This window comes from Phyllobates terribilis, unplaced genomic scaffold (genome assembly GCF_046119375.1).
Source record: "Phyllobates terribilis strain yellow unplaced genomic scaffold, ASM4611937v1 Scaffold_1__5_contigs__length_1240528914, whole genome shotgun sequence".
Taxonomy (NCBI): Eukaryota; Metazoa; Chordata; class Amphibia; order Anura; family Dendrobatidae; genus Phyllobates; species Phyllobates terribilis.
This window is the reverse complement of record NW_027362761.1, coordinates 868,442,411-868,456,042: the sequence shown is the minus strand read 5'-3', so window position 1 is coordinate 868,456,042 and position 13,632 is coordinate 868,442,411. Positions and strand designations below refer to the sequence as shown.

General features: G+C 47.1%; 1 protein-coding gene across 1 annotated transcript in view; it reads left to right on the top strand.

Moving 5' to 3' along the window:
* The window catches only part of TACR3 (tachykinin receptor 3), a 297,407-nt gene that overhangs the window by 187,174 nt on the left and 96,601 nt on the right, over nt 1–13,632 (top strand). Inside the window, exon 2 of the mRNA XM_073639389.1 lies at nt 1,840–2,025. Coding sequence (XP_073495490.1) covers nt 1,840–2,025 — 186 coding nt within the window. The remainder of the gene's footprint in view (nt 1–1,839; nt 2,026–13,632) is intronic.

The window sequence follows — 13,632 nt, the reverse complement described above, 5'->3', positions numbered from 1 at the left end:
AGCATCATGATATGGGCATGTTTCTCTCACTATGGTGCTGGACCTATTTACCGCATACCAGGGATCATGGACCAGTTTGTATATATTAAAATACTTTAAGAGGTCATGCTGCCTTACGCTGATGAGAATATGCCCTTGAAATGGGTGTTTCTACAAGACAATGACCCTAAACACACCAGTAAATGAGCAAAATCTTGGTTCCAGTCCAACAAAATTGAGGTTATGGAGTGGCCAGCCCAATTCCGAACCTTAATCCGATACAACACTTGTGGGGTGACATCAAAAATGCAGTTTCTGAGGCAAAGCCAACAAATGCCAGCAAATTGTGGGATGTAGTCAAAGCATCCTGGGCTGGAATAACAGTTGACAGGTGCCAGAATTTGGTTGACTCTAGATGTGAAGCAGTTCTAAAAAACTGTGGGTATACAACTACATTTTACAACTAAATATTAGGTTAGTTATTCACAGGAATGCTAAATCCTCAAAAAAGAGTACGTATTGTGAGTTTGTAAAGACAAATGCAGACACTGCTATTTTTTAGAAAAGCCCAATGTTTATTTTTTGTTATTTTCTGTAAAGTAGTTAAGAATTATATACATTTCTCTTCATGTTTTGAAGTAGAAAACAGTGTGCAATGTTCCCAGTGCATGGAAATAAAAACTAGTATAAAAATGTTGTGCTTAACTCACGTTTTTGAACACACTGGTATTATTTTGAACACTAGTGTACTTTAGACAGTTGTCTAAATACAATTGATTAAAAAATTGTCAGGTAAAGGTATTTGCGTATCATGCAAAAGGAGTGTATGGTATGCAAATGCAACTAACTGTTAAAAGTCACAGCAAGCTCTCAGCATGCCTTGTGACACTATGTCACTTTACAGCACAGAAGTGACCTATCTGCCCTGATTTTGCTGCTTATAGCAAATAAATCAGGTTCTGTGGTGTGGCATAAGTGATATTGTCTGTTAGGACATAGTTTTACTTTATTAGAAGAGTATTCCCTGCCACTCCACAGCACTTCACTCTATATCACATTCACACTAGCTCTAATCAGTGTGAGAACACTCCGATTTTAGCAGAGAGCAGCATGACATGCATGGACAGGGAAGCGCTGCAGAGCAGGAGGCAAAATTCTTCCAAGGGCACGTGCAGAGGACCGCAATTTCGTTAGTCTATAGGACCATGCAGATGTCTGATTTTTACTTTGGACAGAGTATAGCCAAGGAAAAAATTGCTGCATGCCCGTGCAAGTCAATGAGTGCGTGGAAGCATCAGACTGCACTCAGATGACATCTCATTGCAGTCCGATCTCCGTGAACTGACACAATAAAGAAGATGGAGAATTTTTTTTCTCCATCTTCTCCTTTTACGAGCGAATCGTAGCACTCAATGCTCACACTCTGATCAAACTCAGAGTTTTATTAGAGTGTCATATGCATAAGCGGCCCAATTCTCTCGGATGAGAAAATCTACAGTCATCTGCACCTGCCCTAAAGAAGTAAAACAATGTCCTAACACCAGCGTGCTTTCTGTTTCTTTTGATTTCGCATGTGCATTAGCTGCATGCATGGTGCAGTGGGATCAACAAGAAGCCTTACCATCAGCAAGATGGCACGGCGCTTCCATCGAAAAATAGTTGTATAAATCAAAGGCTTTTAGATAGATACTGAGTTTCAAAGTAGTTACTTTCCATGTAAAGTAAATGCATATGTATATACAAGTAATTATTATTTTTTATTATTTTTTAATACAAGTGGATTTTTGCTGATAAACAGAAAATGTTATTTATTTTATTAGAAAATTTTGACAATTATTGTTTAATATGCTTCTATTATAGATATATGGCTATTATTAATCCACTGAAGCCACGTCTATCTGCTACTTCGACTAAAGTGGTCATTGGAAGTATCTGGGTATTTGCATTTGTGCTGGCTTTTCCTCAGTGCCTTTATTCAGAAATCAAAGTGACACCAAGAAGGACACTATGTTTACTTGTTTGGCCAGGGTTCGGGAAAAAATTAACGTACGTATGCTTTTAATTTTCTGTTCTAACAAAAAATATTAGATTTGTTTAATTAAGTTGAAATATCTCTCACCAGAGTAACTGACAAGCAAATAGAAATGTAATTTATTCTTTAATTAATGTTAAGCGGAACTGCAATCTTTTTTTCACAGTACTTATAATTTAAAAAAAATGACATGCACAACAAAAATATAGAACTTATTAACTTGTCACTCTCAAAACATTTTTATAGAAAATTAGGGTTATCCATTATCAGCTAGTAGAATGAATTTCCACTTTATTATTGCAAAATACAAGCTAAATAACAATGATAGGTTATTTCAGTGCATAATGTCTGCATAACTATTCACACACAGTGCCACAGTTTGGTCTGATTCATCAATAAGATAAGAACTGAACTATTGTACCCTTCCAATTTTCTATTATTGAATATTATAGATGCCTCTATGACCATTTCAAAGTATATCTTTGTCTAGTTCATTGTTATACTTTAAACCCTCTTACAAGATTTACTAAAACTGTCTAATTTTTAGATAGTGTTAACTTAGACTGGATATTCTTGAAATGTGCCACATTTATTACAGTGGCTCCTTTTCTTTGATAAATGTGTAATATCTTTAGACTTGCTAGCCTATCTGTACACCAATAAACTACAATAGCTTACTCTACAATTTGAGAGCACAATGGTGCATCTTAAGCTATGTTCCTTTAATTGTAAACCATGTTGAGCAAGGTAGTGTCTAAACTACATAATAATTTGGATTCGCGACATATATTAGTTTTATTATTCCAGAATTCTGCTACATTTAACTTAGTCTACACATTGAGTTACTTATCTTGAACTGACCCTGAGAGGCAGGAAGCTTGAACATTTCAAAACATATTTATAGAAGACAGGAATGGTAGTCCAAACAGACTTTCCCCTCAGCCAATAGCACATCTAACATAGCGCTTCCTTTGATTTTGTGCCACTCACAGCTTAGTGTTGTTCTATAATTTTACACCATGCCAAAAGGTGACACACTACTCACAGTCAGGCCATATTCTTTTCCAAACGGGTTGTCCTTTTTTTCTGTAGAGTTCTTGGGTAAAATTTCTATCAGGAGCCTGGCACCTTCCAACCTCATGGCCTTTGCTTTCTCAGACCTCACTAGCATGGCACTCTTCTCCTTGCTCTCTCCAGATTTGCTCAATCATGATCATGCACTTTGCTTATCCAATCATCAGAAATTCTTCTCACTCTCTGTAGTGGGACACTTTTATTCTCTTCCATATGTACTTCTCTCTTCTGCTACAGTGGCTTGTGAAAGTATTCACCCCCTTTGGATTTTTACATTACAACCAGTGTTTAAATATTTTTGTAATCTGATTTGTTTGTGATGCATCAGCAGCACTAAATAGTCTAAGTTGGTGAAGTGAAGTGAGAATAATAAAGGCATAAATTAAATTTTTGGGATCAAACAACAAAAAATTGTCATGTGCATAAGTGGCATCCCAGTACCCGGTATACTGCTGCTGAGTGAAACAGTTGTCGTGTGGCAGTGAATTTGTTCCAGTTTGCCACTGTGTTATGAACTGACTTGGGTTGGAGTAGCGGTATTGCAACCACTAGGAGCAGCACCGGCAGGTAGCATAGTCAGGAATAACCAAAGGTCGGTACACAGGAGCAGCAGTATAGTTTGAAGATTAGCAGGTTGCGTAGTCAGGAAGCAGGAATAACCAGAGGTCGGTACATGGGAGCAGCAGTATAGTTTGAAGGATAAGCAGGTTGCATAGTAAGGAATGAGCCAGAGGTCGGTAAACGGGAGCAGCAGTATAGTCTTGGATGAAGCAGCAGGTGAAAGGAGAGCTTGACTAAAGGCTGGGAGCTCTATAATCTCGCAAGGAAGGAGGTGCCAGGCCAGGTTTATATAGGATGTTCAATCAGGAAACCACAGGATGAAGCCAATCGGGAACAACACAGGGTGGAGTCACTAAGGAACAACACAGTTACTTGTATCTGGGTTAGCAAGGAACTGTCCAGTGAGCTGAATAGCTCAGAAGGAAGAACTGCTGCCTGGTGCACAAGAGCTGCTGGGTTTGAGTCTTGACACACTGTGAGTTAGGAGATGTAATACACTGAGTGCTGTAATGTGCATACTCTGAGAATTCATAAATGCATTGTCAATTGTACTTTGATGCCATCTACTGGTCAATGTATGCGTATGAAAGTTAGGTGATTAATTTTCTCACAACAAGCTGCCATAGAAACAACTGGGAGGAGGTACCTAGCTCAATTCTAACACCCTTACTGTAAGCTGTTAAAAAACAGTTTAGTCTGTTCCTGCCTAGTCAAGGCAGAGGAAGGAATCTCCATTGCCACAGTCCATACTGATAGAACATCATTCCCCACATACTTGCCTCCACAAAGGAGTGAAGCCTCACACAATTGGGAGAGATACGGCTGAGTAAGTGCTCTCCTGCATGCCGGTTATCCAATGTGCTTTCCGCCAGAGACCAGATCCATTTATCTGCCACGCCACCAACTGTGTCCGACCTAACACCTGTAATAGGGAATGGTAGGGCCTAAACCATAAGTACTTCAACACTACTAGTGTGTCGCGGTGGAGAGCCAACTAGTGAACGTCCCTCCATCAGTGTAGCATTACTTGGACTGTGCATAATATTTCCTCCAATAGCTAGTGAAAAGAACTGTGCTCCAGCTGCCCTGAGAGGCCCTAACTTTGCATGTTTCATAAGGAGAAGACACCTTCTTTCATATGCACAATATATAGTGTAACATATACTGTGAACTAATACCACTTTAAGTGAGAGAGACTGTACCCTGTTTTCCCCTTCAGTAAAGTGTTACATTTACAAGTTCACACTTGTGTCTGGCTGCTTGAAATTGCATGAACATCTTGGGTGCTCTAACTCCTGCACCCAGACATCACTACTTCAGGAGTGCCCCCAGGGGGTCTTATACCATCTCCATAAGTGCCACCTCCCGCTATTGACAATTGTTGAGAACATGAGGGAAGTGTTTAGTGGTCCAGCGACCCAATTCAGCTACTGTGACATTAAAATCCACTGCCAGTGGAACTACATATACCAGCTGGCATCTCGGCAACACCTGACACCTCCCCCATTACTCATCACACATACTCTATGTATTCACCCCTTTTGCTATGAAGCCCCTAAAAATTTCTGGTGCAACCAATTACCTTCATTAGTCACATGCTTAATGAAAAGAAGTCCACCTGTGTGCAATCTCAGTGTCCCATGGTCTGTCAGTATATACACACCTTTTCTGAAAGGCCACAGAGGCTGCAAAAGGCACCACTAACCAAACAACATCATGAAGACCAAGGAGATCTCCAAACAAGTAAGGGACAAATGTTGTTGAAAAATACAAGTCAGGGTTGGGTTATAAAAAATATCCCAATTAGTGATGAGCGAGCTTGTTCTGTTAACCCTTTCGGCGAGCATGCTCGGGTGCTCGCCGAGTATCTTTAGCGTGCTCGGGTGTTATGTTTGAGTCACTCTGTGTACATGATTTGTGACTGTTTGACAGCTTTAATACATGTGAAGAATGCCTAAGAGACAGGCATTCCTCACATGTACAGTGCTGGCCAATACCAAAGAATTTGTGATTGCAATCATTTTCAGGAAGAAACTGAGTATTATCTGACAGAATTGCAGGGGTGCCAATACTTTTGGCCAGCACTGTATTAAAGCTGTCAAAAAGTCGCAAATCATGCACACGGTGTGACTCAAACATAACACCTGAGCACGCCAAAGATACTCGGAAAACACCCGAGCATGCTCATAAATCTTGAATAACGAGCATGCTCACTCATCACTAATCCCAATCTATGATGATCCCCCAGAGCACCATCAAATCCATTATCATCAAATGGAAAGAACACGATACCACAACAGACCTGCCAAGGGAGGGCTGCCCAACAAAATTCTCAGCCCCGGCAAGGAGGGCATTAAGCAGAGAGGCAGCACAAAGACCAAAGGTAACTATGAAGGAACTGCAGAATTACCAAGAAGAGACTGGAGTATCTGTCCATACAACTACAATAGTGCGAGTTTGCCAAAAGACATGTGGGAGACTCCCCAAATGTATGGAGGAAGGGGTTGTGGTCAGATGAGACTAAAATTGAACTGTTTGGCCACTAAGGTAAACGCTATGTCTGGTGCCAAACCAACACAGCTCATCACCCCAAGAACACCATCCCACAGTGAAACATGGTGGTGGCAGCATCATGATGTAGGGATGTTTTTTGACAGCAGATGCAGGGAAAATGGGCCGAGTCAAGGGGAAGATGGATGGTGCAAAATACAGGGATATTCTTGAGCAAAACCTTTTTCAGTCTGTTAGTGATTTGCAACTGGGATGGAGGTTAGCCTTTCAACAAGACAATGACCCAAAGCATACTGCTAAAGCAACAGTCGAGTGGTTTAAGGGGAAATGTGTAAATGTTTTGGAGTGACCTAGTCAAAGCCCAGACCTTAATCCAATTAAGACCACCAAGTGTGGTTAGACTTGAAGATTGTTTGTCACCAGAGGAAACAATCTAACTTGAAGGAGCTGGAGCAGTTTTGCCTTGAGGATAGGGCAAAAATCCTAGTGGCAAGATGTGGAAAGCTCATAGAGATTTATCCAAAGCAACTTTCAGCTGTAATTCCCACAAAAGGAGGCTCTACAAAGTACTGACTTTAAGGGGGTGAATAGTTATGCACACTGACATTTTCAGTTATTTTGTCCTATATGTTGTTTCCTTCACATTAAAAATAAAACCAATTGTTCACAGTTGTAGGTATGTTTTACATGAAATTATGCAAACCTTAAAAAAAAAGCTAAATTCCAGGTTGTGAGGTAGCAAAACACAAAAAATGCCAATGGGGTGAATACTTTCACAAGACACTGTAACCCCTGAAAGAATGCAGAGGTAAATACATGTGTACAATGTATTCAAGGACAACAGAAAGATTTTTTTTCCACCGATGACTAAGTGTCAAGAATCTTTCTCTTGCTAGTGGAATAAAGGCAATTTCACCATCAACATAGCATGGAGATTTAGTTCTTTGACAGTTGGCAGCGTTCACACAGGCACACAGTGTTAAGGGGATGGTTGCAACAACTTTATTAAAATGGAAAGCAACCGACCCTGGGGTCCGCGATGCAGCCTAGAAGACTGCGGCCGAACACCCACCGGGTAAGAATGAAAAACAACCAACTAAAGTATAACTCCCTCCAGTGTTACTACACCACGGAACGGGAAAGGATTCGCACTATCTCCGTTAACTGCACGGGAGATCTGCGACATTTAACATAGCCGTAGCTCTGTTGACTGCACAGAGACCACGCAACAGGCGCTAAGAAGTGTGTGTGACTCACGCTGGGGTGTATGTACTCCCAGTCGGTGTGTGACCGTCCTGCGGAGTAACTCTCCAAATGGTTAACAGGCGGTGCCGGGGATACGAAACCCGCAGTCTGCTCGGGTGTATAGCAACCCCCGTGCCGGAGCCAGATTGCCACACGGGAACTACCTGCCTAAGCATATCTAAGCCTGCCTAAGCGACCTGTGCTAATCAGCCGAGCGAACTCTGGCATCGGCAGGTCACGGAGAGAGCAGCTAGGGAGCACGTGGAGCCTGCCTAAGCGACCTGTGCTAATCAGCCGAGCGAACTCTGGCATCGGTAGGTCACGGAGAGAGAAGCTAGGGAGCACGTTGAGCCCAAACAGGCAAGCGTCCAAAAATACAACCTAAACGGAATGGTCAGAGGGCACCACCATGCTTGTGCTCGGGCTATATAAAGACTAAGCCCTGCCCACAGTCGCATTATTGGTTGCACTACTGATGACGTCACCCGCGGCAGTACCAGGTCACCGGATCAGCAGACACTAAACAACCAATCACGGTCTGCCATGTCACGGGCATGTTCAGTTCAGTGCACCCTGGACTTAGGCTGTAGCAGCCCTGTTCCTCTCCGCAACCTATGCTTAACGCTTCTAGGAACAAAGACCCAAGAGACAGCTTGTACATCTCGTGCACTAGCTAGGCGTTGGGACCAATGGCGATGCTGAGCAGAATCTGCCCTGGCTGGACCTCCCATCGATAGTTCACATCCTGTTTATATATAAAACACTGCAGGTGCATTCTAATCAAGACCTGCTGAGCTAGGATTTAACCCACACAATAGGGAGATATTTTTAAAGACACTATTATTCAGTTTCAATAACATGGAATGTGTGCCTGTCTTATAAGAAATAATATTCATAGCTATAGACACCAGAGGACATGTGTAACGGGTCTGGGAGGTGGAACCTCTGAGCAACTATACAAGGGGGCGGTCCTTGTAAGGAAGCGGGTGGCTCCCAGGGAAGGCGGGCAGGTAGTCACGGCAAGTGACAGGGACAGTCTCTGGGTAGAAGGGCAGGTAGTCACGGCAAGAGACAGGGACAGTCTCTGGGTAGAAGGGCAGGTAGTCACGGCAAGTGACAGGGACAGTCTCTGGGTAGAAGGACAGCAGGCAGGTGGCTGGTGAGTGCTCCCAGGTGAGCGGGCGAGAGTCTCTGGACAGGCAGGTGGTCACGGCAAGTGACGGCAGAACCTCCAGGTAGACTAGCAAACAGGTAGCAGGTGGATGCTCCCAGGTGAGCGGGTAAGAGTCTCTGGACAGGCAGGTGGTCACGGCAAGTGACGGCAGAGCCTCCAGGTAGACTAGCAGACAGGTAGCAGGTGGACGCTCCCAGGTGAGCAGGCAAGAGTCTCTGGACGGGCAGGTGGTCACCGCAAGTGACGGCAGAGCCTCCAGGTAGGCTAGCAGGCAGGTAGCAGGTGAGCACTCCCAGGTGAGCGGACAAGAGTCTCTGGATGGGCAGTTGGTCACGGCAAGTGACGGCAGAGCCTCCAGGTAGGCTAGCAGGCAGGTAGCAGGTGAGCGCTCCCAGGTGAGCGGGCAAGAGTCTCTGGACAGGCAGGAGGTCACGGCAAGTGACAGCAGAGCCTCCAGGTAGGCTAGCAGGCAGGTAGCAGGTGAGCGCTCCCAGGTGAGCGGGCAGGCTGGTCCATAGACAGACTGACAGGTGTCGGAAGGCAGACCGTCGGACCGCAGGCTTGCAAGCAGGTAAGCGGATATCAGGCAGGTATCAAGCAGGAATCTGGTTGGTGACTGGCAGGTAACAGGCAGGAATCTGGCAGGTGACTGGCAGGTAACAAGCAGGAATCTGGCAGGTGACAGGCAGGTAACTGGTAACGGGACCTGAGGGCTGAAGCAGAGTGAAGGCTTTGCAACAACATTGCTCGGGCTCCTCCATTTTGGAGAAGGTGCCTTATATATGGTGAAGTCCTCCGGCCATTGGCCGAGGACTCCCAAGGACGGCGCGCGCAGCCCCTTTTAGAGAGGGGGAGCGCGCGCGCGCCCTAAGCACCGTGGCCGGGAAGCAGCGCGCGCTGCCAGCAGAGCGGGAGGAAGACGCCAGGCACGGAGCGGAGAGGTGAGGGGAACAGCGTCCCTGCCTAGCAGGAGGCAGGGATGCCGACGCTACAGTACCCCCCCTTTAGGCCCCCCCTTTTTTAGGCCAGAGAGAAATTTATCAAGGATGAGAGGGGCATGGATGTTCTCCCGGGGCTCCCACGTTCTCTCCTCAGGACCAAACCCCTTCCAATCTACCAGAAAAAAGGTCTTTCCTCTTACCCTTTTGGTGGCCAGAATGTTCTTTACCTCAAACTCGTTCTCAGCGGAAACCGGAGCAGGAGGCGTACCTGTAGACTTGGAAAAAGAGTTAAGTACCACGGGTTTGAGGAGAGATACATGGAAGGAGTTAGGGATCCGTAAGTTGGCTGGGAGTTTCAATTTATAGGCCACCGGATTGATTTGTTTGATAACTTCCAGTGGGCCGATGAACCGAGGCCCTAACTTGTAGGAGGGAATCTTGAGCCGGACATACTTGGACGAGAGCCAGACTTTATCTCCAGGACGGAATTGTGGAGGATCCAGGCGTTTTTTGTCAGCGTGTTTTTTCATCCCCTCGGACGACTGAAGGAGTGCGGATCGGTAACTCTCCCAAATGGAGGAGAATTTGCTAATGAGAGATTCCGCAGACGAATTGTCCACCGAGGTGGAGACGGGAAATGGGATCCGAGGATGCTGACCGAAGACTACAAAAAACGGGGATTTGGAGGAAGATTCGCTCTCGTGATTATTGTAAGAGAACTCGACCCATGGTAGGAGATCCACCCAGTCTGAATGGTGGGCATTAACGAAGTGCCGGAGGTAACTGGTCAGGTTCTGATTGATCCGCTCCACTTGACCATTGGACTGTGGGTGGTAAGCGGAGGAGAAGTCCAGAGTGACGTCAAGCAACTTACATGTGGCTCTCCAGAAGCGTGAGGTGAACTGAACCCCACGATCCGACACGATGTGGAGGGGCAGGCCATGGAGACGGAAGATGTGGCGGATAAAGTCTTTAGCCAGTTCTGGTGCAGACGGGAGGCCCGGCAGGGGAATGAAGTGCGCCATCTTGGAAAAGCGATCAGCGACCACCCAAATGACCGTACAACTGGCAGAGACAGGGGGATACGTTATAAAGTCCATAGCTATATGCTGCCACGGGGCAGCAGGTACTGGAAGAGGAAGAAGGCGACCGGCTGGCAGGTGTCTCGGAACTTTGTTGCGGGCGCAGGACACACAGGCTGAAACAAAGTCTAATACATCCTCGTGCAGGGTAGGCCACCAGTAATGCCGGGTAATGAGCTGGAGGGTCTTTTTCTGACCGGCGTGGCCAGCTAGCTTAGACGAGTGACCCCAGTGTAGGACCTTCTTCCGATCAGGTACTGTTACGAGCGTCTTACCGGGAGGGAGACGATTTAGATTCACGGGGGCCACTTGCATTACTCTGGCGGGATCAATGATGTGCTTAGGTTCCTCCTCTAGATCAGACACCAGGAAGGATCGGGACAAGGCGTCAGCTTTGATGTTTTTGTCTGCCGGGCGAAAATGAAGAACGAAATCAAAGCGGGCAAAAAACAAGGATCACCGGGCTTGGCGCGGGTTAAGTCTCTGGGCGCTCTGAAGGTAAGCCAAGTTCTTGTGGTCCGTGTAAATTATTACCGGGTGAAGAGCCCCCTCGAGCAGGTAACGCCACTCCTTCAGTGCCAGCTTAATGGCTAACAATTCTCGGTCTCCAATAGAATAATTGCGCTCAGAAGAGGAGAAGAGTTTGGGGAAGAAGCCGCAGGTTACCATTCTTCCGGAAGGCGACTTTTGGGTAAGTACCACTCCGGCTCCAGAGGAGGAGGCGTCAACTTCCAGGAAGAATTGTTTGTTGCTGTCTGGACGATGCAGCACCGGGGCGGAATAGAAAGCCTGTTTTAAGGAAAGAAAGGCCTCCTCTGCTTCGGGCGGCCATTCTCTGGGATTAGTACCCTTACGGGTGAGCGCAGAGATTGGGGCTGTCCGGAAAGAGAAGTGCGGTATGAAGAGGCGGTAGTAGTTGGCGAAACCCAGGAACCGCTGAATAGCTTTCAACCCCTCTGGTCGAGGCCACTACTGGATGGCAGACAGTTTCTCAGGATCCATTCGTAGGCCGGTCTGAGAGATTATGTAGCCCAGAAACGGAAGCGAGGTCTGCTCAAAGAGGCACTTCTCATATTTAGCGTAGAGGTGGTTCTGCCTGAGCCTGAGCAGGACCTGACGAACGTCCCTCCGGTGTGTGAGGAGATCCGGAGAAAAGACCAAGATGTCTTCCAGGTACACCACTACGCAGGAGTAGAGAAGGTCCCGGAAGATGTCATTGACCAACTCTTGAAAGACGGCAGGAGCGTTACAGAGACCGAAAGGCATTACCAGGTATTCATAGTGGCCGTCCCGGGTGTTGAATGCCGTTTTCCATTCATCCCCCTGACGGATACGGACCAGGTTATACGCCCCACGGAGGTCCAGCTTGGTGAAGATTCTAGCCCCCCTCAGACGGTCAAATAATTCCGGAATAAGCGGAAGGGGGTATTTATTCTTCACCGTGATCTGGTTAAGGCCTCTATAGTCTATACAGGGACGGAGTGAGCCGTCCTTCTTTTTGACGAAGAAGAAGCCTGCTCCCGCCGGGGAGGTAGATTTCCGGATGAATCCCCGGGCCTGATTCTCCTCAATATATTCAGACATGGACCGGGTCTCAGCAGCGGACAAAGGGTAAATGCGCCCACGGGGAGGAGTGGCGCTGGGCATCAGGTCGATTGGGCAGTCGCATGGTCTATGAGGGGGTAATGTCTCTGCCTCCTTTTTATTAAAGACATCCGCATAAGACCAATAAGGAACCGGAAGACCAGGTAGGTTGGCTGGAGTAGGAGAAGGACGGACAGGATGGACGGGAACTAAACAAGTCTTATGGCAGTCCTGTCCCCAGCGAAGGACTTCTCCGGTCTGCCAATCAAGCACGGGTGCATGTTTCTGAAGCCAAGGTAGGCCTAGTAAGAGGGCGTGAGAGAGTCCAGGCAGAACATGAAAGATGATGCTCTCTGAGTGCAGCATTCCCACCTGCAGGGTTATGGATTCGGTGATGAGTTGGATGGGATGTGGTAAGAGGCCCCCATCCACGGCAGCAACAGATAAGGGTACAGCTAGAGATTTGGTGGGAATGCGGTATTTCTCTACCAGGGACTGAGAAATGAGATTTCCGGCAGCTCCAGAGTCAAGTTGGGCAAGTTCAAAATAACGGTTCTCCCCACAGATGATAGAGACCGACAGCAACAGAGATGGAGAGGGTTTACTCTTGTCTAGGACGACATCTCTGAGCGATCCTAGACACAGGCGTTTCCCGACCTCTCCGGGCAGGAACGGATCCAGTGCTCCTTACTGCCAAAGTAGAAGCAGCTCCCCTCGGCTCGGCGTAACTCTTGACGGGTTTTGACCATCTTGGTCTGGTCGACCTGCATAGGCTCGGGAGAGTGCGCCGGGGGAGTAACGGGAGAAATGACGGATTTCTGGAAGGTAGGAGCTAGACGTGGAAACCTCCTCTCACGGGTGACCTCTTTGGCGCGCTCCTGGAACCGGATGTCAATCCGGGTGGCAAGGGTTATTAAGTCGTCGAGAGTGGTAGGAATGTCCCGACCGGCGAGTTCATCTTTAATACGGCCGGACAGACCCTCCCAAAAAACAGACACCAGGGCGTCGTTATCCCAGGCCAGCTCCGAAGCAAGGGTACGGAACCGTATGGCATATTGGCCCACGGTGAGATTTCCTTGACGGAGGCGTAGCAGAGATGATGCGGATGAGGTCTTCCGTCCTGGTTCGTCGAAGACTTTCCGGAAGGCCGTGAGAAAGGCTGGCAGGTTGGACACCAGGGGGTCTCCTCTCTCCCATAGAGGATTTAGCCAAGCCAGTGCCTCTCTCTTGAGATGGGACATGATAAAGGCTACTCTGGCTTGGTCGGTGGAAAACTGGTGTGTCAACAGTTCGAAGTGCAGAGTGCACTGGTTAATGAAGCCCCATGCCTGGCTGGGATCTCCGCCAAAATGAGGAGGAGCGGAGAGGCGGGGACCGGGAAGAGATGCCATGGTGTTGATGGGCTGCGGCGGTGCCGGGGTAGTAAGTGTGCGAGTGGAGGCCGCTCCC